At 48.3% G+C, this 26,963-nt stretch overlaps 2 protein-coding genes across 9 annotated transcripts in view; one reads left to right on the top strand and one right to left on the bottom strand.

Moving 5' to 3' along the window:
- Positions 1-17,105, top strand: part of Fam168b (family with sequence similarity 168 member B) — a 33,025-nt gene extending 15,920 nt beyond the window's left edge. The window contains exons 3-8 of one of the 4 annotated variants that reach the window (XM_031367136.1): positions 587-667; positions 6,144-6,179; positions 10,239-10,381; positions 10,458-10,656; positions 12,178-12,307; positions 12,928-17,105. In XM_031367136.1, the coding sequence (XP_031222996.1) occupies positions 587-667; positions 6,144-6,179; positions 10,239-10,381; positions 10,458-10,656; positions 12,178-12,290 (572 nt within the window). In that variant the 3' untranslated portion in view covers positions 12,291-12,307; positions 12,928-17,105. The remainder of the gene's footprint in view (positions 1-586; positions 668-6,143; positions 6,180-10,238; positions 10,382-10,457; positions 10,657-12,177; positions 12,308-12,927) is intronic. The other 3 variants (XM_031367137.1, XM_031367138.1, XM_031367140.1) reach the window with 3 other exon arrangements.
- A 465-nt stretch (positions 17,106-17,570) lies between these two features.
- The window catches only part of Arhgef4 (Rho guanine nucleotide exchange factor 4), a 134,030-nt gene continuing 124,637 nt past the window's right edge, over positions 17,571-26,963 (bottom strand). For 4 of the 5 annotated variants that reach the window (XM_031367131.1, XM_031367134.1, XM_031367132.1 and 1 more), the window contains 9 exons: positions 25,233-25,412; positions 24,182-24,361; positions 23,872-24,051; positions 23,061-23,293; positions 22,588-22,717; positions 20,570-20,701; positions 19,768-20,011; positions 19,160-19,237; positions 17,571-18,639 (listed from right to left, as the gene is read on the bottom strand). In XM_031367131.1, the coding sequence (XP_031222991.1) occupies positions 18,488-18,639; positions 19,160-19,237; positions 19,768-20,011; positions 20,570-20,701; positions 22,588-22,717; positions 23,061-23,293; positions 23,872-24,051; positions 24,182-24,361; positions 25,233-25,412 (1,509 nt within the window). In that variant the 3' untranslated portion in view covers positions 17,571-18,487. The remainder of the gene's footprint in view (positions 18,640-19,159; positions 19,238-19,767; positions 20,012-20,569; positions 20,702-22,587; positions 22,718-23,060; positions 23,294-23,871; positions 24,052-24,181; positions 24,362-25,232; positions 25,413-26,963) is intronic. The other variant, XM_031367133.1, reaches the window with a different exon arrangement.

Genomic DNA, 26,963 nt, shown 5'->3' with positions numbered 1-26,963 from the left:
GGGGTTAGGTTTCGAGATTCCATCTTAAATTCTTTTTCCTTTCTGCCCTCTGCCCTCTTCCCTTTTGACTCTCCCTTCTTTTCCTTCTGCCTAAAATTTTGACTTAGCTATTTTTTACCAGGGTCTTGCTGTGTAGCCCTTATTGGCCTGGAACTCAGTTATCTACCTGCCTTTGCCTCTCACATGCTAAAATTAAAGACGTACCACTATACCCAACGTTACTTGTTGGCTCTTATATAGTTATTTTGGCCCTGGGATTGACCCTAGGGTCTCACACATGCTAAACTGCTCTGTGCCATAACTTGCGCTAGATGCAACTGTTCTAGACAGTGGACTTCTGATTCAGTCTCTGCCTGATTTCCCCCCAACCCCCACCCCTAGTTGTGGAGTGTGAGCATTTAATTATAGATCTAACAGTCTAATATAGGTTATGTTTGTGACTCGTCAAAATTCTAAGAAAAGAAAATGACTAGAAATGATTTTGTTTTGAGCAGGGTGTGTGGAATTCAGAAACAGTGAAGAGGCATGGTGGTCAGGTGGCTTCATTTTCATTGATAATGCTGTTGTGCTGTCTGTTTCTCTACAGCTGGTTTTCCTGTGGGTTATGCAGCAGCACCTGCCTATTCTCCTAACATGTACCCTGGAGCGAATCCTACCTTCCAAACAGGTATGTACTACATGACAGATGTCTGTGTATCTGGGAGAAGATATGGAGCTGGGATTTGTGGTTGGGTGGCTTTCTACATTCATAAATGAACTTGTTGATAAGTGTGATCAAACTTCAGGTTTTGGTGCATATAAGCTTTGCTTTACTGAGTTTCTCAGATCTGTCCACCAGCCTCTGGGCTGTACAGGTAATTCTTTGTGCCTGATACCTTTCTTATAATAGGATGTCCTACTAGGGACTGAAGAACTGAGCTTGTCCCATGGGAGCCAGCTGTTGAGGCTGCTGGGCCAGTGCTTTGCCCACACAGCTCTAGACCTGCAGTTGCTTTGGGGAGAAGAGGAAGCTGTGGTGCCCTGCTGTGAATTCCTTCCTTGTGACTCATAAATCTGCCCTCTCACCCATCTCTTCTGCACCTAGTCTTCTGTAGCTTAGACCCAGAGGAAAACTCGGGCTTGGACTTTTTGCTTTAGAGTTGTCTGTGTTCCTAGTTGCCTAGGAACACTAGGCTGGTGTTCCTGTTCACTAGTCATGTGAGTGTACACAGCGGTGTGTGCACAGGTTGAATCATTTCTCATCTCTGGGAGACAAGAGTCTCTGCTTTAATTTCCTAGCTCTTTCCCAGAGTGGCCTCTTAGAAAGCTCCTCCCTCTTGTGATTGTGTCTGCCTCTTTCACTTCTTGCTCTCCTGTCCCTGTCACTGAGACTGTGTGACATTGTCTTCAGCAGTTTCCCACAGTGTTACTCAGTAGGGTGCCCACAGTTCTGCCACCCTGTTCCTGTTTTAAGGCACTTTACATTTAAACAGTGCTCCTGTATGTATAATTAACACACTGCACATATCTATAATGTACATTTGATCATTTCTGCTGTGACCTGTGCATCTATCACAGGTGGCAGTGAACATACCTGTTTGGGCAAATTTGGTTGTGTCCATTTCAACTTCACTGGGTTCCAAAGAATCTTAGATGTGTTTTCTCTTGCTGTAGATGAATTGTGGCTTCTAATTTTTTATGTAAATGGAATCACACAGAAGGTATTGGGTTATTTTTGCACTGCTGTCTTTTACTGGGCCTAAGTACTTGGACTCTCATTGTTGTAATACCTGTTTCTCCTTCCTCCCTTCCGTTGTTAGCTTGTGCCCTCTGTATGGGAAACATCACTTGCTTATTTGTTGGTCAGCTAATGAATGGCATTTGTACTGCTTGAGTTTGGGAGTTTGTATTTAAAATTCATTTAGCAAATGAATTTTATAAATCTATGGGTATGTGGTTTCATTTTGTTGAGTAACTACAAAGGGGTGACGAAGCTGACTTGGGCAGGTATGAGTCTTCCACAAACAGCCTTCCAGAGTGACTTCGATCTCCATTCTCCTGGGTGTGTATTTTTTAGTTCTAGTCCTCTGTGTCCTAGGCAACTCTGATATGAGTAGTCTTTCCATCCTAGCTGTATTAGTGGGTATCTAATGACTTCCCATTGATTTGAGCTGTCTGGACAGTAACACTGATCTCGTTTCGTGTGTTAATTTATCATTTGACTGTCTGGTGAAGGGGTTCTGCTCCTGGGCATGGTGGCGTAGTCCTGTCCTGCCAGGAACCCTGCAGGTTAATACAGGAGAATCATGTGTTCAACGTCTGCCTGAACTGCAGGCTGAGTACAAGGCTAGCCTGCACATCTTAGACTCAGTTTCATATCTTTTTATATGAATAAGGAATGGGAATAGAGAGATGACTTAGGAGTTGAGAGCAGTTGCTATACTACTACAAAACTTAGGTGCTAATTACGTATGGGACAGCTCATAACAACCTTTAACTACAGCTCCATGGGTTAATGCCAACCTGCATACATGGTTCAGACACATAACAAATAAAACTAAAGAAAATAATTAAAACAAAGCAGAACAAGAGCTTTGGACAAGGTCAGTGATGGAGAAGTTGCCAGCTTGGTTCAGTCCCCAAAGCACCCTCCAAAGGAGAGAGATTACGTGCATCTTTTACTCTATGTCAGTCACTAACTCCATCTTTAAGGAACTTAGTAATTTTATTTTTATAGACTTTGAGGATCTACTTGTATTTTCTCTGAGCATTTGTCTACATGTATGTATATGCACCATGTGCGTGTTGGTTCCCCTGAAGCTAGAGTTGCAGGTAGTTATGAGGCACTTGTGTACATGCTGGAGCCTGAACCTGGGTTCTCTACAAGATCAGCCAGGGCTCGTAACTGCTGTGGTATCTCTCCAACCCACTTTTTATTTTGTTTTTAAAAGACTTTTATTTATTTATTTGTGGTGTGAGTATGTGCGTGCGCGCCTTGTGTTTCTGTGTAGCATGCTCAGGTACCCCAGAAGCCAGAGGGAACATCATCAGATTCCCTAGAGCTGGAGTTACAGACAGTTGTGAGTTACCTGATAGGGTGATGGGAGCTAAACCCAGGTCTTGCACAAGAGCAGTATGTACTTTTAATTTTAATCACTGAGCCATCTTCAGTTGTGTCTCTCCCTACTCAAGGGTATCTTGAACTCCTGGGCCTCAGCCTCCTGAGTAGCTGGAACTGAGATATACTATTCTCTTGCTTAGAGCTGAGTTTTAAAAAGTCTTTTTTTTTTTTTTTAATCAAGTTCATGATTAATTTTTTTTAATCAAGTTCATGATTACAGAGGTTTCTACACACACACACACACACACACACACACACACTTTTGATACCTTTCACAGATCAGAAGTCTTCAAAATTTGATGAGATTATCATTCTATTCTTTTGTGGGCTATATTTTTGGTATTCTGAAAATCTGCCTAAAATCCTTACTTTTTCTTCTTTCAGTTTTAGCTGGTACATTCAGGGTTAATTGTGTGTGGCTCTGGTTAAGTTGAAGAGCATCCTATGGGTTAGTGTATCTGCTCACATGCTGTATGCACATTCTGTACTCATGTGCTTTGCTCATACCAGCTTGCTTCCTAGATAGAGTACAAGCTGATAGGAAAAGGACTAAAAACTTCCAACTCATTTTTGTAATTTTCCTAAAAGAGCCTTGGGTTTGTTGAGGCTAGTGCAAATGTTCTTGCCTAAAGCCTGGGTGTCTGGAACAAATGCAACCCCCTTCTCTCAGGCCTCCTCCTGTCTTGCCCACTCTTCAAGATTGCTCTCAGCTGGATCCTTGAGTGTGAAAGCTGAGGTAAACAGTAACAGGAACAGTGGCCCAGGGTGCGGCCAAAGAAGCCTCTCCCAGGCTCCTCAGCTGACAGTCTTGGGCTTCGTAGCACCAGGTTATCTGTGCTGGTGTTGTCAAGAGACTTGGAATAAAGATGTTTCTCCAAAATTGGTTAAGGCAGAAGTAACTTGAAAGGCCTTGGTGTCCCACCGTGCTGTTGGCACCTGGTGTAAGTCAGAGCTGTGTACTCTTTGATGGTCCTTGAAAAGTTGTCTCCCTTTCCCAGGGCCCAGGCAGGAGGGAAGGTTGTGTTAGTCTGCCGATTTCTTGATAGGATGGAGCTAGCGGGTCTGCAGGGCTTCCTGGGCATCTTCGCAATACTGAGATCCTTTTTATTATTTTTAAAGTTTTATTTTTATTTTATATGTGTATGAGTGTTTGCCTGCATGTTTGCCTGTGTAATGTTGTGAATTTTTTGCTGGCAGAGGCCAGAAGAAGGTACTAGATCCCCTGGAACTGGAGTTAACAGGTGGCTGTGCGCTGCCATGTAGATGTTGGGGCTGAACCAAGAACAGTGGGTGCTCTTAACCCCTGAGCCATCTCTCTAGCCCTTTTCTTAAAGCAGTTGTGTGTCACAGAAGAGGAGTCTGAGAACCTTGGGTTTGGTGGTGGCTTTGGTGATATATCCTGATCCATGATCTGGATAGAAATCCATTTATTTTGAACAAATGTGGGGTGCAGACAGATGAATTCGGAGTAGGCTTTTCATGCTTGTAGTCTTCTTGGGAACTGAGCTAGTGAAGGTTTAACTCTTGGTGACTGGTGACATTCTGGGAACTGTGATCTCATCCTTGGAACTTTGTCAGTATTGTGGGAGGATCATGATCAGACTTAGTGCACTCTGGTCTTCCTGATTCTGTCCCACTGAAGAACGCCTCAGGTGCACTGATGATCTGAAAGCCTCAAGGAAAAGTAACTGATTAGTGATCACTGTAGTCCTGGCCGGCCAGGAGCTCACTGTGTAGGCTAGGCTAGACTCAGACTCACAGAGATCTTCCTAACTCTACCTCTCCAGAATTAAAGGCCCTGCTGGAATTAAGGGCTGTGCCACCATGCCCTGCCAGAGCATGTTTTTAAGTCGAACTTGTTGCTGAGAGACACACTACAGCAGTAATTAGACAAACTCAAATGCAGGTGCATCTTAGAGCAGCTAACAGTTCCATTAAGCTGGCTATCACAGTGCCTATCTGGCATTGATACTTGAAAGATATTTAACAATAAATGAAAATAAAACATACAATGAGATTCCAGGCTCGCTTAAACAGAAAACTTATTGAATGATCAACTACTTGAAATAGCGCTAGAGTATTGACTGACTGTGGGATTGCAGTAATCTTTCCCTCTTAAAGATATATATGCACAGAATCTAACGATACCTGTACTTGTAGAAAGTTTTTTACAATTAAAGCAGAGGGCTGGGGGTATGGCTCAGTTGGTAGAGTGCTTACCCAGCACACACAATCCCCATACTGCATACAGCCTGCATGGTGGCTCATTGTGGGGATAGAGACAGAAGGATTGGAATTGCAGGGTAATCTGCTATATAGCAAATGTGAGGTCTTTCTAGGCTATGAGAGACACTGTCTTGGGAAGGAAGGAAATCAGTTGTTTGCTGCCACCACATTAGAATGCCCGTCTCTCCTGACTCCATAAGACTCCTGTTGCTGACTGTTGTCATTTTGTTGTGGGAGACGTGTTGTTGTTTTGTTCTTGTTGACTTGTCAAATTCAGTGATAAGGATTCTGTTGCTCTTTTTTAAGGATTCTGTGTGTTTCTGGCCCATGGGCTAGTCTAGTGCTGTGCTTTCTTGGTGCTTGTTCAGAAGCCCCACTTTTGCCCTAGCCTGGCTCCTGTGCTGAAGCCCTCTTCTGCAGGACCTGGGGCTTTTGCTGTTCAGTTGCCGCTTTTCTCAGTTTTCATTTTGCTTGTGGAGTATTTCCTTCAGTAGCTTCCCAGGAGATGAGAGAGCCTTGTTGTAGAGAATTTTCCCCTGTAAAAAACATTATCTGCATAGGTATCTGACCTCCCAGTAGTTCTATGGATATAGACAAGTGGACTAGCAGCCACTGTCCCTAGTGAAGGCATCACACTGAGAAATGGCTAATACTGTTGAATACTTAGAATGAGGGTCTATTTAATGCTACATATTGAATCTGTTTATGAAGCCAAATGTATATCTTTTGCCTCCATTAAATCTGTAACAGCTTACCTAACCGTAAAAAATACTTTGTTTTTTAAAAAATGATTTTTTTTGTTTGTTTTTGTTTGCAGTGCTGGAGATTGAACCCAGGGTCTTGCACATGTTAGGCAAGTGCTCTGTTCGAGCTGTGTTCTTGGCCCTTTGTGTTTTGTTTGTTTGCTTGCTTGCTTGCTTGTTTGTTTGTTTGCCTTTAAGATTTAAACACTGATGTATGAGTGCTTGCTTGCATATATGTGTGTGCCCAGTGCCTGAGGAGGCCAGAAGAGTGTGTCAGATTTCCAAGAACTGGAGTTGCAGATGGTGAGCTGCCATGTGGGTGCTGGAAACTGAATTGAGGTCCTCTGTCAGAGCAGCTAATGCTCTTGACTGCTGAGCGTTCTCTCCAGCCTATACTGTATGGTTGGATTGAGAATTTACTGTGTAGTCTAGGCCAGTCTTGAATTCTCCATCCTCTTGCCTCAGCATTCCTGAGTGCTAAGAGTCTAGGTGTAGTATTACACCCTTAGAGAGTTTTCAGTAGAAAGTTTCAGGTGTATCCCCTAACCTGTGAGAGTGCACCCACTTCCCCAGTCACTTGGCCTCGATTGCCACATGCTCAGAGTTGCTGTGTCAGCTGTATGCCATCAGTGTTCCTGTGTTAAGAAGCAACTCTCATGCATCACGTGATGACTTTTACAAGTATCTAAATGTGTATGCAACACCATCGCCATGCCTAAAGCATTCGTTATTAGTGCTCCGTTTTTACATGTGTCATCTGTATGGCGAGTGCTTGTTTGTTATGCTGGGCAATGGTGTGGGCCCTGTTTTTCAGGCCATGTGAGAGCTGACTAGCACCATAGATTCTGAATATGACTCCACTGGAACACCCAGGGTCTGTCCTCAGAGTGCAGCACACTTGAGCATTTTGTTGTTTGGTTTGGTTTGTATTTTGGTTTTTCAAGACATGGCTTCTCTATGTAGCCCTGCCTGTCCTGGAACTCACACTGTAGACCAGGCTGGCCTCAAACTCAGAGATCTGTTAGTCTCTGCCTCCCAAGTGCTGGGACTAAAGGCATTTGATTGTCGATATCTCCTTCAAGTGTTTTTAGTGATCCCTCAGAGAATTTTTCTCTCTCTCCCTTTTGTACTTTTGGTTTTAAGCAGCACCCCCATGCTAGCCTCAGATCCATAGTCTCTTTCCTCAGTCTTCAGAGTGCAGTGACTGCAGACATGTACTTCTATGCCCAGTTCTGTCAAGATGACTCGATTGAAATTCCTGGAAATAATGGGGCAGAAACTAGATTTAAGTAATTGAGCAAGAATCAGACTTAGCAAGGCCACCTGTTCAGCAGTACTGTCTGGCATGATTGTGGTTGTGATAAATGAAGGACTGGTTTGGAGGGGTGGCATGGTATGCTTAATTTCTCTGCTACAATCCTACATAGTTCCTTTTGTAACAGTCTTGCTCCCACCCTGACTTGGTTTCTCTTTCTCCTGCATTCATGATGCTACTCTACTTCCCTGCTCTCCTGTGTTTCCTACTAAAAGTCAAGGACCTCGTGTAGAGGGTCGGATTTTTCCTGGTCACCTACAGTAGGCCCTGGCTCGAGGCGATTGGGCTGCCCTGCTCCTTCCCCTTTCTGTGTCACTGAAACCTAAATGGATGGGTCTTACATGGCTTCTCCCTAACTTAAAGATGGCTTACAGATTTCTTGTAATATAGTTGGCATATAATAAAGTTGAACATCCTTAAAGATTTGAGTTTCAGAGTGCATGTACCATATCCATCATTTTCCTTTTATCCTTTGTAAAGACCAGGAAATGAACAGTGGGAAGAAGGGGTGGTGTCAGCTGGCTTACCATGTAACAGATGTCCAAGGTGGGCAGGTGGCTTCCTTCTCAGAGATAGGCTTTATTAGGCTCCCAGTTTCCGAGATTTCCATCCATGATAACATAGTACCATTATTTGGGTGTGTGGCCAAGCAGAACATGATGAAGCAGAAGCCCTTACCTTATGGGTCCGTCCCACAGTACACATACCCCAGTGCATATACCCCAGTGCCCTAAAGATTTCACCACTAGACTCCATTCTCTTGCTCCACACTACAGACCAGGCTTTTGGAGGAATCCTTCAGATCCAAGCTATGATGGTCTCCCTATGTGCTCTTGTCTTTTAACTTGCTTTATAAATCCTAATGGAAAAATCTACATACTTGGCTTTTTTTGGCAAAGCACCAGTATTGAAAGTTGATATATTAAAAAATGGTAGATATTATAGAAGTCATTAATTCTCTCTACTAAAAATATAATTCATTTTAAATTTTCAAATTAAAATTGTTTTATATTCATTTCACCCTTTAAAATCAAGACACAGTTTCTGCACAATACTCACGTACTTAATGTGTATTTTGATGGATTCCCACAGTTGGGCTTCAGTACCAACTGTGGAGCCATCTCCCAAACTGTCTTGGGACATTTTCATTATGTCAGTAGGGCTTCCCTTTCCTCCCTTTCCTATCTTCTACCACACATTTAAGACTTCAGGATTTCAAAATACATATGCCATATATCTGTTACTGTTGAGGTGGGCAGGCCAGTTGTTGGATATGTAAATGAGATCATTTGTTATATGCTATTCTATGCCTGGCTTGCTTTGGAAATCCAATGGATTTGTAATTTATAATTTTTTTCTTAATGATTGCTAAGTAATGTTTATATGGCTGGATCAGAGTCTCCTGTTGATGAGGATTTGTGTGTAAGGCTGGAGAACATGTTTTCCAAATTCTATTGTGGCCCCTAGTGGGGTTGTTGGGATTCTGACACACCTATGGACATCTGAATGTTCTGTGCCACAAGTTACAGCAGCACAAACATAGAGGTCATCATGGCCTCTGCAGAAAGCACGTGTAGAGAGGGTAGGATTGAGGAAGACCTGCAAGCTGTCCTCAGAGTTCTAGTGCGATGTTTTACTGTGTTCGGATAGTTGTACACCAACACCACAGTCTGTGGTTGCACACTTCTGAAAGACTCTCCTGCCTCTGGCCACTACCTAGTTTTCAGTCGTTGAATTCTTCCAAGGGTTTCCTCTCAGCTGTTTGTAGCATGCATTTGTCTGCCTTTCACTCCATAGTTGTCTTGGAGCTTGTCTTTTGTGTCAGCAAGCTAGTGATCCACAGGGTGCACCAGAGTCTGGTAATGGCAGTTGCAGTGGTCTGAATTCTACTGGCCCCAAGGAAGCCCCCTGTCTCTGCTACTCCTTCAGGAGCCAGTTAGTCTCTGCCCTTGTGGAGCTCTTCCTCAGCTTCAGGTTCCTATCCTCATTCCTGTGACCCGTTAGTACATCTTCTGGAAATAGCCTCACGTGGCTGTAGGGTACCATCTTCTCTTCCCTCCTTCATCATGTAGCTTTATATGTTCTGTCCCCTTTTATTTTAAGAAATTATTTGTGTATGTGTGTGTGTGGTGGGGGGGTTGTGCATGTTAAGTCCAGTGCTTCTGTCGGGCAAAAGAGTTGGTTCAATGCTCTGGAGCTGGAATTGTGAGTGACCCTATGTGGGTGGAGCTGAACCTAGGTTCTCTAGAAGAGCAAGATGTGCTATTAACTGCTGAGCCATTTCTTAGCATCTTCTTTTGTCTTATGTTCAGTAATCTGTTTTAGTGTTTCATTTTATCATTTTCTCTTTGGTGATGGTGCAAGTCAGCCTACTCCCGTGACTCACATCTTTACACTGAGGTGCTTTGCCAGCCTTTTACATTTTGTTGGTTTCTTTAGTTTTGCTGTAATGAGCAATATAGCTTGCTTACAGTGAAGTTTCGTGTGTGTGTGTGTGTGTGTGTGTGTGTGTGTGTGTGTGTGTGTGTATGCTTATTTCCCTAAAATTAGACCTTAAAGGTAGGGTGAAAGGGTGTATGTGCCATTAATGCAAAATCGAGCTTAAGAAGACCACAGCAGTTTCTACCCAGGAAGACAGGACAGGTTCTTGTGTGCGTATGTGCTCTGCAGAACTTAGCACTGTATGTGCGTACCTGCACACAAAGCATAGAGATGTAGGTGGGGGGGGGGGGGCTGCAGTGGCAACAGGGCTCCACGGTGTTCATGATTGCTAGAGGCCCTGGCTCTTCCCTGTAGAGTTGTCCTTGTCTGGCATTGGCTAGGTGAACTTAGGCCTTTGGCTTCTTTGTTCCAGGCTACACTCCTGGCACACCTTACAAAGTGTCCTGTTCTCCAACCAGCGGAGCTGTGCCACCATACTCCTCTTCCCCCAATCCTTACCAGACGGCTGTGTACCCAGTGAGAAGTGCCTACCCCCAGCAGAGCCCCTACGCCCAGGTATGCTTGGGCATGCCCTACTCCTGGGGGAGGGCTGGTTCCATCGTCTACCTACAGCCCTGGGACCCTTTGGCAGTTGTCTCTGTTTTCCCCACAGCAAGGCACGTACTATACACAACCTCTGTATGCAGCACCTCCTCACGTCATTCACCACACCACGGTGGTGCAGCCCAATGGCATGCCAGCAACGGTCTACCCAGCTCCCATCCCTCCTCCTAGAGGCAGCGGGGTCACCATGGGCATGGTCGCTGGGACCACGATGGCCATGTCAGCAGGTAAGTCCTAGTTCTTATGTGTTCTGTGGCACCCTGAGACCTGCTGAAGTGGTGAGAGGCCAATGATGCTCCTGACCCCGTGGTCTTTGAGTCTCATGACTTCAGTTGTGTGAAAGGACTGCCAAGCCCACCCTTCTCTTCCCTTTCTCATTTCAGGAACAGACATGAGTCAGTGGCCTCTCCACTGTGGAACTTAGCTGAATACCATGCCTTATTAGTGAGCTAGGTGGCCATGCAGCAGTGGGAATGAGGAGTGTTCAGGTAGCCCTCATTTGGCTCCTTCAGCGAGCAGCTAAACTAGGCAGTTCCAGATGGGCCAGCTGTCTCTGTTGTTGAGGTTGTGGTAATGAGAAAGTTTCTCTAGGAAAGCTGGCTTTGTATTGATAGAGGGAATAGCTGCTTGTGAAAATCCTATGCCATTTATTGATTGAATCAGGAAAGTGAGTTGGGACATTCCTCCATGGAAGATTGGGATTTGATGGCAAGTCTAAGGACTAAGGATGGGGCCACCTCTTGACCTTTCAGTATATGTAGATGCCTTTAAGCTGTTCCATACAAGGTCACTGGGTTCTCCATGACTGAAATTTAAGGGGGAAAAAAAAGAAGCCATCCCTTACACAATTTTTTTCTGGATGTCAACATAAGGAAATTATGTCAGCTCTGGCACTATGGGATTCTGTTTAATTTCTGCTTTGATTTTTCTGAATTTGTTGTTAAGGAAAACTAGCATAGACTGCTGCTGCCAGCCTGGGGACTGCTTCCTCAGGAGAAGTATGCACAGCAAGGATTTGCCTCTACCTTGAGGTGTGGAGGTGTGGCTTAACCTCAGAGCCATTGCTGAGTGTACGTGCGAATGGAACAGAACTCCTTCATGGGTGTATTCATGGTCTTTTTCTCTCTTCCCCTCTCTGACCTCTTCCTCCAGTATATAACTCAGTGTGTTGGGAAACAGATCTCCAGAACATGGACCCTGCAAATCTATAATCCCTCTACCCATTAAACAGATAGGCCATTCTCCTTTACTGAGGTGTAGCATCCACTGTTCCAAGGTCCAAGTCTGAATTTGACAGTGTGGAGCACTTCACCTGAGTGGGGGCACACACTCTCCTTCCTCACTGGCTTCCTCACTTAGCACACTGTTCTCCACATTCACCTCTGCTCTTCGTGTGTCAGAATCTCCTTCCCGTTTAAGGGGAGTAGCTTTTTCATTTTGTAGTAATGTGTTCTGCCAAAATGAGTGTGTGCGGTCTGAAGAGGAGTTGGAAGCATCCTGAGAGCACCGACTGCTGCGCTAATAATGCCTTTCAACAACACTTGGTTGAAAGTGTTGAAAGGATAATCCGTTTGGAGCTTTGACCCTTGTGTCTCAAGACCAAGACCATTCCTCTTCCCTCTCCTCCCAACTCTTTCCCTTCCCGCTCCCCACAGGAAGCCAGATCCTAATGGGCTATCAGAAACCATGGTGATAGAGCTCTCTGTAGCAGCCACTTGTGCTTCCTTATGAGGTGTTCTTTCTTCCAGGTACCCTGCTGACTGCTCATTCTCCAACTCCTGTAGCCCCTCACCCAGTCACTGTCCCCACATATCGAGCCCCAGGAACACCCACCTACAGCTATGTGCCCCCGCAGTGGTGATTGCCCTGCAAATTAATGTGAGTATTAGTGAAGGATGCGGCTGGGTGGGCCCTGCTGAGGTGCACTTCTCTGAGGAAACTGCGAAACTGACCAGATACAAGCACTGGTCTAGTTTGCTTGTCTGTCAGAATGGTAAAACACTGAGCAAGAGCACCATAGGGAAGGGAAGAGTTGGCTTGGCCTAACTTACAATTACTACAATTACAACCCATCATAATGGGCATCTGAGCAGGAATTGACACAGATCGTGAGGATGGGTGCTTATTGGCTTGCTCCCTCCAGCTTGCCCTCCTTGCTCACCTACTTTCCTTACAGCCTTGGCCCACCTGCCCACAAATGGCACCCAGACCTTACCTCATTATGTTGTTATTCTCATTGGGACATCCCAATAAGGAAGGAAGGAAGAAGGAAGGAGAGCACTGAGTGTTAACTGTTTGTCTTGCTGCTTCTGTACTGGGCTTGTATCACTTCTCTTTGCTGCAGTGTGTAGGACTCCAGGTTTAATGGGGCAGGGGGCACAGGGTGTGTCTGTAAGGTGGGTGGGAACCAGGTGCTGCAGCTTTGGGTACCGCTGCCCTCTGGAATTGGTAAAGCACAGGTGCCAAGAGCCTGTCTGACTGTTGTCATTCTTTCCCAGATTTGAGGATGGAGCTGTGCAGTCACTTCATTGAGTTCCACAGCTGGTGCTGCAGGCCTTGTGCCTCCAACCAGGACTTTCTTCTTACTGCTCCGACACTTAGCTAAACATGACTGCGCCCCAGCCCAGCAGGTCCCAGCTCGATAGTCTCCAACTAACTCTGGGTTGGTTTTAAAGCAAATCCTGTTTTGTGGACTGCCTGGCAAATTTTTTAGCTAACTGTAATGATAAAAAAGGGAGTATTACTCTATTCTGAATCATATCTAGTTGAATGCATGTTTATAAAAACAAACAAAAACAAAGCTTGCTCAATCTACCTGCAGTGACTGATGCAAAACCATCATATGCAAAACCCAAAGGACTGGACCGTGTTCACAGCCTGTCACGCACGTCTGTGATGTACGCTGAGTCTCAGTTACACTTGTGCAAGGGATCTCCTCTCTGAAGTGTGGGGAGTACTGGAGAGGACTCTTAGCATGCTGGGGTTGCCAGTTATGGACACAGACTTGTAGCTTTCAGCAGCCTGGCTTTTTGGCACTGACTGACTGCTCCTGGAGGGAGCTGCAGGGACTGGGAGAGAGAGAGAGAAAGAAAGAGAGTGAGTGCCTGCAGCAGCTCCAGACAGCAGCAGCAGAGATAGTGGGGGTCCCTCTCCTTCATTTCAGCCGGAGTGTGCTCTGGAGAGCAGGGATCTACCTGAAGCTTATCAGGAAATAAAGGAGCTTGGTGACCAGTCCAGCTGGGGTGAAGAATGGTCTGTGTGTCAGAGCAGGGTCTGCCACCTGAGTTTCCACTGTATGTCTTACAGGATAATGTTCTGTGTGTCTGTTGGGACTGTTGGAAAAGTCCTTTGTAGAAGTAAACTGTCTTCCTTGGAGGGAAGCTGTCAGAGAAGCAGCCACACTGCGGCAGTGCTGTCTTTTGCTTTATTTCACTTAGGGAACCATTCCTTTTTTCCCCTGAGAATAATTGAGTCAGCTAAAGACACAGGCACTGCTGTATTCTCCCACCAAGACTTCAGCTGTGTGCTGTGGAGAGTGTTGTACATTTAAGACTGCTTATAAGGGAATAAGTGTATTTTTAAGTTAGGTCCTCATATTTCTTGTAGAGAAGCAGGGCTGTGATTATGTCTAAAAATGTAGAAAGGATGTAGCTTGTCTTGGGGTCACTCACCTGAGGATGACCTGCCCTCTGTGACTAGCGGGGTGAGGCCTGGGAAACCTGCATAAGTGCTTTGTGAGCCTCTTTTGCCACTGTCTCTCCTGTCGATGAAGGCTCGCAGTACCGAGCAGATGTGGAAAGCGGAAAGGGCCAGGCAGTTCAGGAATGCGCTTTCCTGGAAGGCTCTGTGGTGGGAAAGATTTTGAGTGTGTACATAAGAAATCACAAGGGTTCTTTTTGCCTGAGTATGCCCAACTTGAATCTGTGATAGTGTTTCTGTTCAGTGTGGGTCAAAGGGGCAGGGCATGAGGACCTCTCTGGGGTCTGTCAATTGGGTTTTTTTTTTCAACCCCATTGAATTGCTGGGGCTTTGGTTGGAAGGGGTGCTTGTCTCTGGCAGCTAAGTCGGGGCTTCCATGTTGGTGTGGAGTTCACCTCAGTAGCAATCAACTTGGCTAGAGGGTGGGTCACCTGAATATGGAACCTTTGGTAACCTTATTTTTATAGTAATGCTCTCCATAATTTTCTTTTTAGCATTTTATTTTTTGAGAAGTTTAGGAAGATCTCTGCATGGATCAGTGTGAACAGAAGATTCCTCATTCCTTATGTCCATGAACATAGAATGTTTATGGATGAGTATGTTTAATTGCCTCATGAGCACTTAAGAGTGTGTGTGTGTGTATGTGTGTTTGTGAGCATGTGCGTGTGTGTTTGGGTGTGCGTGTGCATGGGGGGAGGGCTAGCACAAGAAAGCACACTGCACAGAGATAGAAACGTTTGCTGTAGCGTGTAGCCTGCATCCCTGCTTCCTTGTTGGGATCCCATCCCTGTGGTGGATGATGTGCAGTGTTGGTAGTTCCAAGGTTTCCCAGACTCAGCTGACAGAAGGTGGTTTCCCAGGTGAATAACCACAGATCATTAGAACAAATGTACCTGTGATTTTCGTGTGTTTGTAAAAGTCCTCTTACCCACCCCCAACTAAACATAGCTATCTCCCTGCCTGGGAAGGGTAGATTTGTTTGCCAGCAGCAGGAAGTTTCCAAGTCTTTGGGCCTGCTTGCAGCTGCACACAGTGTGTGTATCCACAGGCCCTGAGTTCTCGGGGGGGGGGGGGGGGGGGGGGGGGGGGGGGGTGCTGCCCTCTTGCTGATCACATCAGCTTCACACACTTGCCTCGGAACTGTTGAAATGGAGTGACTATCAGACACCTATGTATTATACAACTCGTTTGTGTGGAAATCTTGTCTGTGTTGAAGCTATCAGGTCATCACTATGGAATCTGCTGGTGAGAGATCTTACCAGGTAAAAACCTGGGTATATGGATGGTAGTGAACTGTCACAGGTGGTGACTTTAACAACATGCAGTTTCAGTAAAATTAAGGAACAGAACTGGGTCGGTATTCTATTACATGGCTGCACAGGTATCCCAAAACATTGAGGAACATTCCAAGAAAGTGTGCTTTCTACGAGTGTGACATTCCTGACTAGAGTCCATCAGCTGAATTGACAGGCAAGCAGGGAGTCTGGTACCAATGAGCACTAACATCGTTGGTAAGGAGACGTCATATATATATATATATATATGAGCTTATTTTCTGCTGCCTTCTCTGGGGCTAGGGAGCTTTCTTCCTCTACTGCTGCGATTTGTAGTTTAGAGTTGTGGAGTATTAGAACCTGTGAGCTCCTTGACTCTTGAGAAGTAAACCCACCATCAGGATTGGGTCAGTTAGGCTACAGGCATGGAAGCGGCCTCTGGACTGTTGTCTCTGGTGCTGTGCTCTTATTGGAAGAGCTGTTGAGTGGCTTTTGGCTCCCAGTTGCCATTCTGAGTAGCGGCTTGGGAGTGTTTTGCAGAGGCAGTGCTCGCATTGGTTGTTGGGTGTCCTACCTTTGTTCTGATGGGACAGGAGGCTAGAGGAGCAGACTGGCTGTTTTACAGTACAGTGAGAGGAAAGTCATTCTCGGGGAGGCTTGAGCTCCCTGGCTTCTGACTTGGGCCTTTGAGTGTGCCTGTAGTTGGGAGAAGTTGACAAGTGCCAGCCTTAAACATTGGGGCTGCCTCAGATTTCCTCAGTTCTCCTTCTGAATATTGGAGTTTAGCATTACCTTCTCTCAGCAGCTGACATCTGTACTTGTGGTGTACCTGGCTCTGTCAGGTAGCGCAGGACCTCCCAGGGTGCAGTGGCAAGCTTGCTAGCTGCTGGGCCTGTCCTCTGGTGCTTTCCAAGGGTTGTGGAGGGCAGGCGTGCAGCGGAGCTATCTCTCATGTCCAGCACAGCTCCCAGGTCTTTGCATTTCCTGAGTTGCTTACTCCTGCCCAGTCTTCTGTGTTTGATGGAGTGGTTTCAGTAGGAACAGAAACATTAACTTCCCATGTCTTAAAGGATTCTTCACTTCCCTACCCCTCCCTGTTCACGTGAAGAACAGAAAGCCTGTGGAATAAATCTGACTAGAATTATGGTCTGGGAGGCAGCAGCTTTTCTGTCCAAGGACTGCAGTAGCTATACATGATATGTGAGGGCCAGTGGGTGGTATACAGGTAATTCCCAGGGAAGGGCAGTGGGTGGGTCTGGTGCAGGCTGTGGGGCAATATAATAGACCAGTTGGGTCAGACTGGGAACTGGCTCCCAGCAAGGTGATTGTGGCAGCTGGAGGCCCCAAGAAGCCTGATAGGCTGTGATTGAACAGAAAAGGTTCTTCTTTTTTTAAACTTTTGTTTTTAAATACTCTTTTTTACACTGTTGTTGGTACTTTTTTTATGCTTAAGTCGGCATTGTCTTCCAGTGTTAAAGGCATCCTTTGCCTCTTCATGGAACTTATGTGTCAAAACAAAGGAACGGGCAGACTGTCCATCCCAAGCCAGTTCAATTAGATGTAAATTCACACTGTTTTAATTTTTTATGCAATCTGATGAGTAGATGAGCTCAGATTTAAAATCCTTAAAAGCACGTTTATTGTAACCAGAATTGTTATGTAATTAATACTGCAGTTTTCAATAAAGATTGACTTGTGTTGCATATTCTGATCTTTTCATGGGAGTTTGTAGCACTTGCTACCACTTCACCCAGTGAAGAAGTTCCTGGGGGCTGGGACAAGGCTATGTGTTCAGCCCTTGATGGGCTTGGGGGGGGGGTGCTTCTAAGTAGTGTGGGAGGTATAGGCTTCTGCAGCTCCCCAAGCCTAAGGGTCCCTCAGTTTAGCAAGGAAGGTGCTGAGCCCACCTCTTAGCCCACCTGTGCCAGTTAGCTTCTCTGGGAGGTGGAAAGGGAGGCTGTGTGTTGACCCTTCTGTACAAGGTCCCTGGACCTGCTTTCTTGCACCCCTCTTTGGGGCCTCTGCAACAATGACCCTAGCCACCATAGGCCACATCTACCAGAACCCTGAGGCTGAGAGCAGAAGAGGAGGAGAGGCAGGGCGCCAGCCCAGGAGGATGGCACACAAGAAGAAATTGACACACACCGCCAGCTGACCAGCAGCCAGGCCACTTTTCATTCGTTTCTTTATGAAATTAAATGTGGCTTTTGGATTAGAGAAGATGCAGCGCAAGAGTGACTCCATGCTTCCGAGTCCTGTAGGGTCTGCACCATGTGCAGGCCGGGCCATGTGCCCCATGAGGAGGCCGTCCATGCGGGGTCACAGAGTCCAGTCCTTATGGCTTCTCACACTTACTAGGGTAAGGCAATCTTTCTGTGTCATTAACAATTCTCCAGTATTAGAGAAACAACACAACTGAAATCATAATGAACAGGGAGTGGGTGTGTGTGTGTGTGTGTGTGCAGCCACTCCAGCTACAGGGAACTGTCACTAACCTGGAACCAGGGACACATTTGACTGTATGGTTTTGTTCTCGTTATACATGTCACAAGTAAAGAGGGTGTCTGGCAGCCAGCAGTGTCTAGAGGGACCAGGAGGCATAAGGACAGCTATAGGTAGAGTTAGTGCAGAATTCCTGGTTCCTGACCTGCCAGGTTGCAAGTGCACTGGGGGCCTGAACGGACAAATAAAGAGCAGAGGGGCACACACCTGCTTTGGCAGGTGGCTCATGGCCACAGATTTTGGTCTCCTACCCAGAGGAAACAGGAGAGTGGAAATGATAGCTTTCCAAAGAATGTCCAGAGCAGATGCGTGCACATAGCACAGCCTGGCCAGAGGTTTAGAGCTGTGGCGTGCAGGCTTACACTGATGGAGGCTCTGTGCAGGTCCAGAGTATAGGCAAAGGCTGGTACCTGCATACTAGCCATGGGGAAGGGGCCAGAGGCAGGGCCCAGACTTCATACAGCAAGACGCTGTGCCTGTTCACTTCCAGTTTGTAAAACAGGCAGAGGGCCTGAGGGTGTAGGCCTCAGAGAGGAAAGGACAGGTCCACAAAGTGCCGTCGGGTTGTCTGATGGGTGCTGGTTCACTTTCGGAAGGGTGCCAGTCGGCTGATGCTGTGCCAGAAGTTAGATGGCTTCCGCCTGGGCTCTGCTAGCACCAACACCTGCTGCTGCGGCCGGCTGGCAGGCAATGATGGATGCTTGTGGCGGGTCAGGTATCCTGGCCTGCCGACAGCTGGACAGAGGAGAGAAGGGCAGCAGAAGTCACAAGGGTAGCAGACAAAGGGGCCTGCTTATGGGTTCTCATGTAGATCTTCCATAGAGTAGTTTGCCACACAGGACTTGCTTCCCAAGGGGCTAACCACAACACATAAGATCCCCAGCCAGGTATCAATAGTTTTTGGCCTGGGCCTGGCCTACTGCAGACTGAGGACTGGCCAGGGCCACTGTCCAAGGCATGGGATGTCTGCCTCTATCTATGGAGTTGGAGAGATGGCTCGCTCACAGGCAGCTGGGGCACACCTATCAGCAGCCTGGGGAGATGAGCTCTGTAACACACGGTGCCTTCTGGAGGTCAGAGAAGTCAAGCAAACACTGTCATCCCTTACCATCTTTGAAAACATAGGCCTGTTTTCAAAGGGCAGCCAGTGGACATCTCCAAGGATATGGATGGCTAGCTGCCATTGCTTTTGAAATCAGAGGGAAATGAAGTCAAGGCTGGAATGCCCAGGGAGTAGGAGGCTTCTCCCATTTACCTTTAGGCTTCCCTGTGGCCTGCTGCTTGCTGGCATTCAGCATGGCCTGCTTCCTCTGCAGCTCGGTGATGGAGAAGCCTGGAGGAAGGGCATATGTGAGACCCCGCCTTGCCTTCTTCAGCTGCTCATGTGCCTCCCTGGAGGGCTTTCTAGTCCAGGTACTATGCTCCTGGCACCCCATTCCTATCATGCTCGAGACAGCCTGGCACGGCAGGGACTTCCCTCACCTGCTCAGCCATTCTGTCTTGATAGCCAAGGGAGAGAACGAAGATCCCTGAGCCACTGTTTTCATTTCTTACTTTGACCCTGTACCCCCTTCCTGCTTCTCTAATATCAAGCCTCTTTCTCTTCACTCCTGTGGAGGCTACCAAATCAAAGCATGAAACTGGTGACCAAGGAACAGGAAAGGATGGTAAGGCTTCTGTACTACCCACCCCATGCTCTCTAGGGCTCAATGGGAAGGGGCTCCGCTAGGTCTCAATAGATGGGCATATGTAGTGAGCTTACTCCCGATAGACTCAGTCAGTGGGGTTGACCCCGGGAATGGCCATTTCTACCAGATGGGGATGGCCCCCAGTGGCTAGGCAAGGCCCAGCAGGATCTCCCACCTGTCTCCTGGTCCAGCCGCACCTGCTCCCTCTCTCTGGCAAAGGCCTTCAGCCAGCGCTGCTTCTGTTCTGGTTTCCTGGCACACAGTAAGTGGCTGTCCCCCGTGGTACCACAGTACAGACGGAAAGCATTCTTGACGCTCACATGGAGGTCTCTGTCCTTCCCGTCTTCCACATCTACCACCTCCAGGTCATCCATGTCCAGCCGGCCCTTGTAGTACAGCACGTCCCGGCGGAGCAGATCCTGCCAGATGCTGCCCTGAGCCCTGGCTGCCCAGCAGCCTGCCTAACTACCTGGTCATGTCCAGGGTCCATGCCCACCTCCCCTCCAGCCCACTGACCGACAGGACAGTCTAATCATTTGAGGTGCACATGGTCTGTGGGCAGAAAGCCTCAGAAACTAAAGTAGCGGTGCATATGGTTTGGGAGAGAGCAGAGAGAACAAGAAAGGCTTCGTGTATGGGGCTACTGTGCCATAGTTTGAAAGAAGCAGAAGCTAGCAGTAAGGAGGCCAGAGGCTGCTGGGATCAGAGAAGCCGTAAGAGAAGCAAAGGCTTGCAGAGGGAGACATGATCTGAGGAGTGGGAAGGGGTGTTCTCAACAGCACACTATTCAAACAGCTACCCTCAGTGTCCCTTGGCTCACAGCGGAGAGCCAGTCCTAAGGGCCTGACCGGGCTTCCTGGAGACACAGAATGGCCAAGGGCAGAGCCTGACAGGCTCTTTGCCTCTAGACAAGAGCCCCAGCCCTTAACTGCTCTACTCCATGGGACTGGTCTGTCAAGGCAGGGTGGTCCGGATACCTTTTTACAGTAGATGAGCTGGCGGTCAAAGAGAAAAAACATTCTCTGCTGACTCCTGGCTTGAGGCTGTGTCACGCGGGTCAGTTCCCCCGAGTGGATGAGTTCCGAGCTCCTGACCAGGAGATCTTCCCCCTGAGTGAACCCCAAGGAGAGCCCCTGAGGTAAGCACACCCAACCTTAGGCGCTGCTTCCCACCCCCGCGGGTGAGTGGGTTGTCTTCCTGCTGTCGCCTGAACTGAGCTAGGTAGGACAAGATAAGAGGAACACTCTTAAAGCCCAAAGGCAGCCTTACAAGTGAGGATGCGGGAGGAGAGAAAGGTAGGTTTGACCCATCCCGTTGAAGAGGACTTCATCATAGCCACTGGCCTGCTGTGGCTGCTGAGCGTTGGGAGTCTGATGTCACAGAAGTACACCACCATTTCTCAAAGGGTATGAAACAATGTCAAAAATGTTTGTTGGCTACATTTGAAATATTTTCATCTGTTGAGCTAAATAAAATACTAAAGTTAATTTTACTTTTTCATTTTTTGTGGTGTGTTGTGTCCACGTGTTTACATGTGTGCTTATATGTATGAGCATGGTAGGGCAACAGATCAGCATCAGTCAGGTGTCTTAATGACCTCCTACCTTTTTTAAAAAAAACTTTTATTATTTATTTATTGTGGGGAGGGGTGTATGCACACATGCCACAGCAAGGGTGTGGAGCACAGAGGACCCCCTTGCAGGATCCTCTCTCCACCCAAGGGCCCTGGGGACCCCCTTGCAGGATCCTCTCTCCACCCAAGGGCCCTGAGGATCCCCTTGCAGGATCCTCTCTCCACCCAAGGGCCCTGGGGACCCCCTTGCAGGATCCTCTCTCCACCCAAGGGTCCTGGAAACTGGCATGAGTTTTGGCAGCTTTGGCATCAGGTACCTTTAGCCACCAAGCCATCTCTACGTTATTTGTTGAGGCAAGGTCTTTTCACTGAACTCATAAAATCAGTTAGGCTGGGGGGCCAGAAACTCTGAGGAATCCTCTTGCCTCTACCATCTTAGAGTGAGAGGCAGATGTGTCATCACGCCTGATTTTTTTTTTTAATGTAGTGTTAGAAATCTTAATCTAGGTCCCCTTGCTCGCATGCAGAGCAAGGCACTTTACCTCCTAGGCCCCGACCCCACTCTTCCTTTTGGAAGATGGCTATTACAAGTACAGACTTCTGGACGTGGCTCACATTGTCTTTTAAATGCTTTAGGAATAATTAGGCTTGGCAGGAACTTGCCCCTACAGCTAGATGTATTTAGTACCTGAAACTGACCTGCGGGAGCTGCTGGCAGCCATCCATTTGGGGATGACTGTGTTTTCCAGTCCTTGGCCAGGCATGGACTCAGAACCAGGCTGCTGGCACTGTCCTGCTCCTCCTTCCCAAGGGTTAGGACTCTGGGAGCATAGAGCCTAGGACTTCTGTCCTTTCCTGCATCTTATTCTGGTGTCCCTTATGTTCTCATAACAACAGCTGGCACAGTACACCACAGCTCCATCTGGGCAAGGAGTAGAGGGGTCGGCGGATGGCTGTAGTGTGTAGAGGGGCAGAGTCCTCCCACCCCATGCCTTTAAGGAGCAGGGATGTAGAGCCATCAGTTTTACTTGCTACCTAGCAGATGCATGGGGATGGGCAACCCAGAGTGAGTGAGCATCCATTCCTAGTCCCATCAACGGGCTCTAAACTCAGCTGTTAAAAGTTCCAGAAGTTATCTAAAACTTAGCAGCCCAGCCTGTTGTAGGAGCAGAGAAACAGACGAACATGTCTTAGAAACATAGTTCCTTGGGTTAGGGCAGTGGCTGGAAGGTGTGTGGTAGTGAACACAGGAAGGAGGCCATTAGGTGCCAAGGTGGAGGGGGCCACCAGACGCCCAATGCAAGAGAACCTGTCTTCCAACAGCTCCTGGGAGTGCAGTGGGTCCCCGCTTCTCATCCCTTCTGAGCAAGTACAGTTTTTAAGCAAGACCCCACAGGATTTCCTGGGCACCAGGGCCCTCACCTCCCAGTCCTCTATGGAGCTCTGCCACTGAGCGATCTTGTCTATGTTTTCAAGTCTTCGTTTCCGTTCGTTAATGAGCTGGGCCACATTCTTCATGGCGTGCAAGGCGGCTTCCACATTCTTAAAGTCCCTGGGGCAGGACAGACAGAAGCAGGGTTCAGCAAGCTGGAGAGCAGGGAGAGCTGTAGAGTCCCCAGAGGCTGTTGCATGTGAGGTCACCCTTAGCGACAGCCTCACCCCTTAAGTACAGCAGCCCTCCTTTCCTGCATAACTTCCTGGTAGAAGAGCTTAATGTACTACTGATGTACATCCTTCCCTACTCCGGTATAGCTCAAGGTGGCGGCCTTGCTTTAACCCTAAGCTGTTTCCCAGTTCCTACATTCTGCAAATGGTACCCACGCTTTGAATGTTCAATTTGCTGGCTGATGGCATGCAGTCTCAGGCAGCTCCCCTCCCCACCCTGTGCCCTCTACCTGTGCTGGGGGTGTGTGTACTTGAGCAGCTCCGCCAACTGGAGGGGATACTTGCAGATCTTCTGCACCGGGGTCAGTAGAAAGCCATCCAGCGAGATGTCAATCATTCTTTGCAGCAGCCGGCAGGCCTCGAAGAAGTACACGTACTTGCTGAGCTTGGTGAGCCGGGAGAGCTCCACGCAGGCATTAGGGTGGTTGTTGCAGTACTCAGAATAGATCTGGAAGTCTGCTTGCTGGGGGCACAGCTGGAGGTCAGGAGGACTGTCTCCTGTTTCCCCAGGCCACAGGCCACAGCCAGAAGGTGAGAGGGTCGGGAGCTTCCGAATTTTGTATAGGGGCTAGCTCTATCTACTTCGCTGGGTACAAACTGTATGTAATCATTCCAGGGATTGGAAAAAAAAAATCTGTGATGTTTCTGTCTATCCTTGGAACTACTGGGCTTTCCTGGTAGGGCTTCTATGAGATATTCTGATCATGCTTCTGTTTTTATTTTATTATCTTTTAATGAAATCAGTGGTGCTAATCAGTTAAGATTATCAGGGCTAAACATGTAAAGGCCTTGGAAGTTGGAGAGACTCCCTTGACTTGCTTCAATAGAGGACAAGACTGTCTGCCCAGGAAGGCTAGTAGTAGCTTTTATCTGTGAACCTGGTGTGGAAAATTCTGGGGAAAGAGTAGGTGGCCTGGTATATATAGCACAAGGGTGACAAGCACAGACAAGTAGGGCTGGGGTGGGGTTGGGGAGAGGGCCAGGCACTGCAGCCTGTTAGGGCTTAGGGATCCTGTGCAGGATGGGTCCAGGTGCACTCACGTGTTCCAGAAAGCAGGCACCCAGCTCGCTCAGGTGTGGCCGCTCTGTGTTGAACTTCTGCTCCAAAGCCTTCACAAACGCCTTTTGGCAGCGGTAGATGTCCTCGATGTTCCCAAAGATGGTGCGGAGCTGCTCTTCACTGAACATATCCTCCCGCTTGCGGCACTGGCGGACATAGCCCTGGCAGGTGGGGCGGAGCTAAGCTCTCTGGGGACCCATCCATGTATCCTACCTGCCACGCCCTCTGCACCAGTTCACCCCACGCCCTCTGACCTCACTTCTCCAAGCATGCCCTGCCTACCCTCCTCACCTCGCAGATGTCGCGAAGGTGCTTGATGTAGTCCCGCTCAGTGCTGAGGATCTCATTGATGACATTTGTACGCATCTGATCCTTGCAGCTCTGGGCCTCTGGACCGCTGTCATCGGCCTCTCCAGCCCCGGCCCGCGGGGCCTCGTAGTCGTCCGCGGGCTCATCCTGGTTCACCCTCAGCTTTAGACAACAACGCAAGGCAGATTAGCCCCTGCTGTTTCCAGTCAGTCCCTGAACTCTGCTCTAGGTCATCCGAAGCTGAGGCCAGTAGCTGCTACAGGACACAGGTCCAAGAGCACGCCCACAATTTCCCTGCAACTGCCTCTGAGACACAAAGCTGGGTTAGGGGATAATGAGTTTGGTGACCGCAGCTGTCAAAGCTACTCCTCTGGTACACTTTGTTCTCAGCAAGGGTTGGAGCAAAGCACTAGGAGTTTCTGAACCAGACCTACTCATCCTAGGGCATCTAGGTATAGGAATTTGTGTGCCTAGGTAGAGACCTTGCTAGATGGCTAGCCTGTAAGTTTAGGAAAGGGTGGGGGGGGGGGAATTCTCTCCCTCTGCCTGGCCTTTGGGAGTCTAAATCAAGAGTTCTTTGGTGACCAGAAGCAGCCTAAGATTGGAACTGGGGTCACTTGTTCTCTTGGGTATGATCTCGCTGTCTATGCTGCCTCCCAGATTTCTACTCCCCAGGGCTGTGTGTATGTTTCACAGTTCCCACACAAACCAACAAACACCATCACTCTAGTGATGAATAGGAGGCCTTAAAGCGGCGGTATTCTGAAGCACCATATTCTTACAATCCTGATCGGCTCTTCTCTATGGCCCTAGAGGGCTGACAAGCAGGGGCTCGAGAGCAGGGGATTGAATGTCTGTGTCACATGTTCTGTTCCCCTACCCATGCAGTCTAAGGCACCAAATAACAGCAAACAGAGAGGGTGTAGTCCACGCTCCATGCCTGGGACTGCAGAGCTGTTTGGGGCCCAGACTTCTGAGCAGAGCCAAGAGTCTTCAACCCCCACCCCCCGGAAAGCACAGACTGGAGTCTTACCCGTACAAAGCTGGCAGGGAACCACCCCTCGCCATCTGCCACTCGGCCCCACCACCATTCTCTGTTGGTGGCATCCATCACTTCAATGACATCCCCAGCTTTGAAGCCCAGCTCCTGGTCATCCATGGTGACATGGTCCCACAGGGCTTCAGCACATACCACACTGCCATCACTGATGAGCTGTAGAGAGAGTCAAGACCGGTAGGTCTGTGAGGAAGGGCTGCCCTACCCTGCCCCTTACCCAGCAGCCCTGGAAGGGATCCTGGCCTGCTTTACAGAGAAACGAATGAAGTTCCCCTCTAGGCCAGCAGCTCTTCTGGAGGTAGGGCTGTGCCTAGGGCATGCCTAGATCTTTGAAGTTCAATGAGGGAACACAAAATGGGATTAACCATCATGGCCCCTTCCCTGTTCAGCCACACCGTCTTCAGATCGGTTGAGTCTGTGGCTTCAGCTTCAATACCTTATGCAGAAAAGTTGGGCTAGGGCTGGGACATGGCAGTTGGCACCTGCTCTCCTAGGCCGCCATTTAAGGGAGGGGGAGACTCGCTCCTTCTGCAGGTTCTTGTGGACTTGTGTGGCTTGTGAGGTCATTCAGTTAACAGTGCTGTATCGCCAATGACAGTGCCCACCACGGCAGCTGGGTCATATTTGTGTGCTTCTTTAAACCCTTGCAGAAGTAGCCATATGACACCATCGCCCCGTATTCCAGCAGCTGAGGGGCAGTCCTCCTCAGACGGAGACCTAGAGGGCTGTTTTAATCATTCTATCTGCCTTCCTTTCCTTCCCAGGCTGGAGCTTAAACAGGCGATTCTTGTAGCTGCTACCGAGTCAGTCACTGGCTGACAGCTCTATGTTCTGGGCTCCTTCTGCCCAGACGGCTGGTGGGGCTCCTCTCTCTGTTGTGTAGCCTGCCCCTGGCCCCTTCGAGGTAGTCTTCACAGTTGGAACTCTATCCCCCATCCATTGACTCCTCCCCTTTCTGTTCTGAAGGCTGTTTCGGCTTTAAGAATAAATGGCTCTGGTGCCTTAAGGCAGGAGATGGTGTGTGGGATGCATGTGGCCTCTTTCCTGGCCAGGCTAACAAGGAACTAGACTGTACACCCCCACAACACGCCCCCGTCAAACCAGTCCTACCCGTAAGCTGCTCTACATCCTTGTTCACTCCCCTTTTGGCCTCTCTGGGTGCTTCCATATTGGAATCCTCGAATCAGCCCAGGAAGGTGTATTTCCCAGGAAAATGGGTAGCACCTCTACCGCAGTGCCAGACTCTGTCTTAGAGGTCCCTATGCCCAGCGCCACACAGGGATCCCAGCACAGAGCTCTGAGTGTTCCTGGGGACAGCAGACTTCCAACCCTTGGGGTTTGTTGCCTCTGTAACAATGTCTTTCTGCAGATGAGATGACTTTCTGCCACACGTGTGGGCTAAGACAGGAGGACTTAGCAAGGCCACAGGAGAAGCTAGTCTGCTGCAGGCCAGGAGCCAGTGCACCTTCTGCAGTAGACTGTCATGTGAAGCCTTGAAGGATGTAGGGAAAGAAGATGTGGAAGCCAATGAGAAAGAATGGGGGAATGTTCCTGACCTGGGCTCTGGAACTTCGGCTACAGATTTGGGAAAGTAACCTGGATACTCAACATGGCCCAGCTTCCTGCTCTGTATGAAGTGGGTGAGGTATCCACCTCTGTCCCTGGTTCCCTTCACACAAGTACTGGGAGGAAGGGAGGAAGGGAGGG

Source organism: Mastomys coucha, unplaced genomic scaffold (genome assembly GCF_008632895.1).
Source record: "Mastomys coucha isolate ucsf_1 unplaced genomic scaffold, UCSF_Mcou_1 pScaffold14, whole genome shotgun sequence".
NCBI classification, from domain to species: domain Eukaryota; kingdom Metazoa; phylum Chordata; class Mammalia; order Rodentia; family Muridae; genus Mastomys; species Mastomys coucha.
Note: the sequence above shows the minus strand (reverse complement) of the source record. Positions and strands in the feature narration are given on the sequence as shown.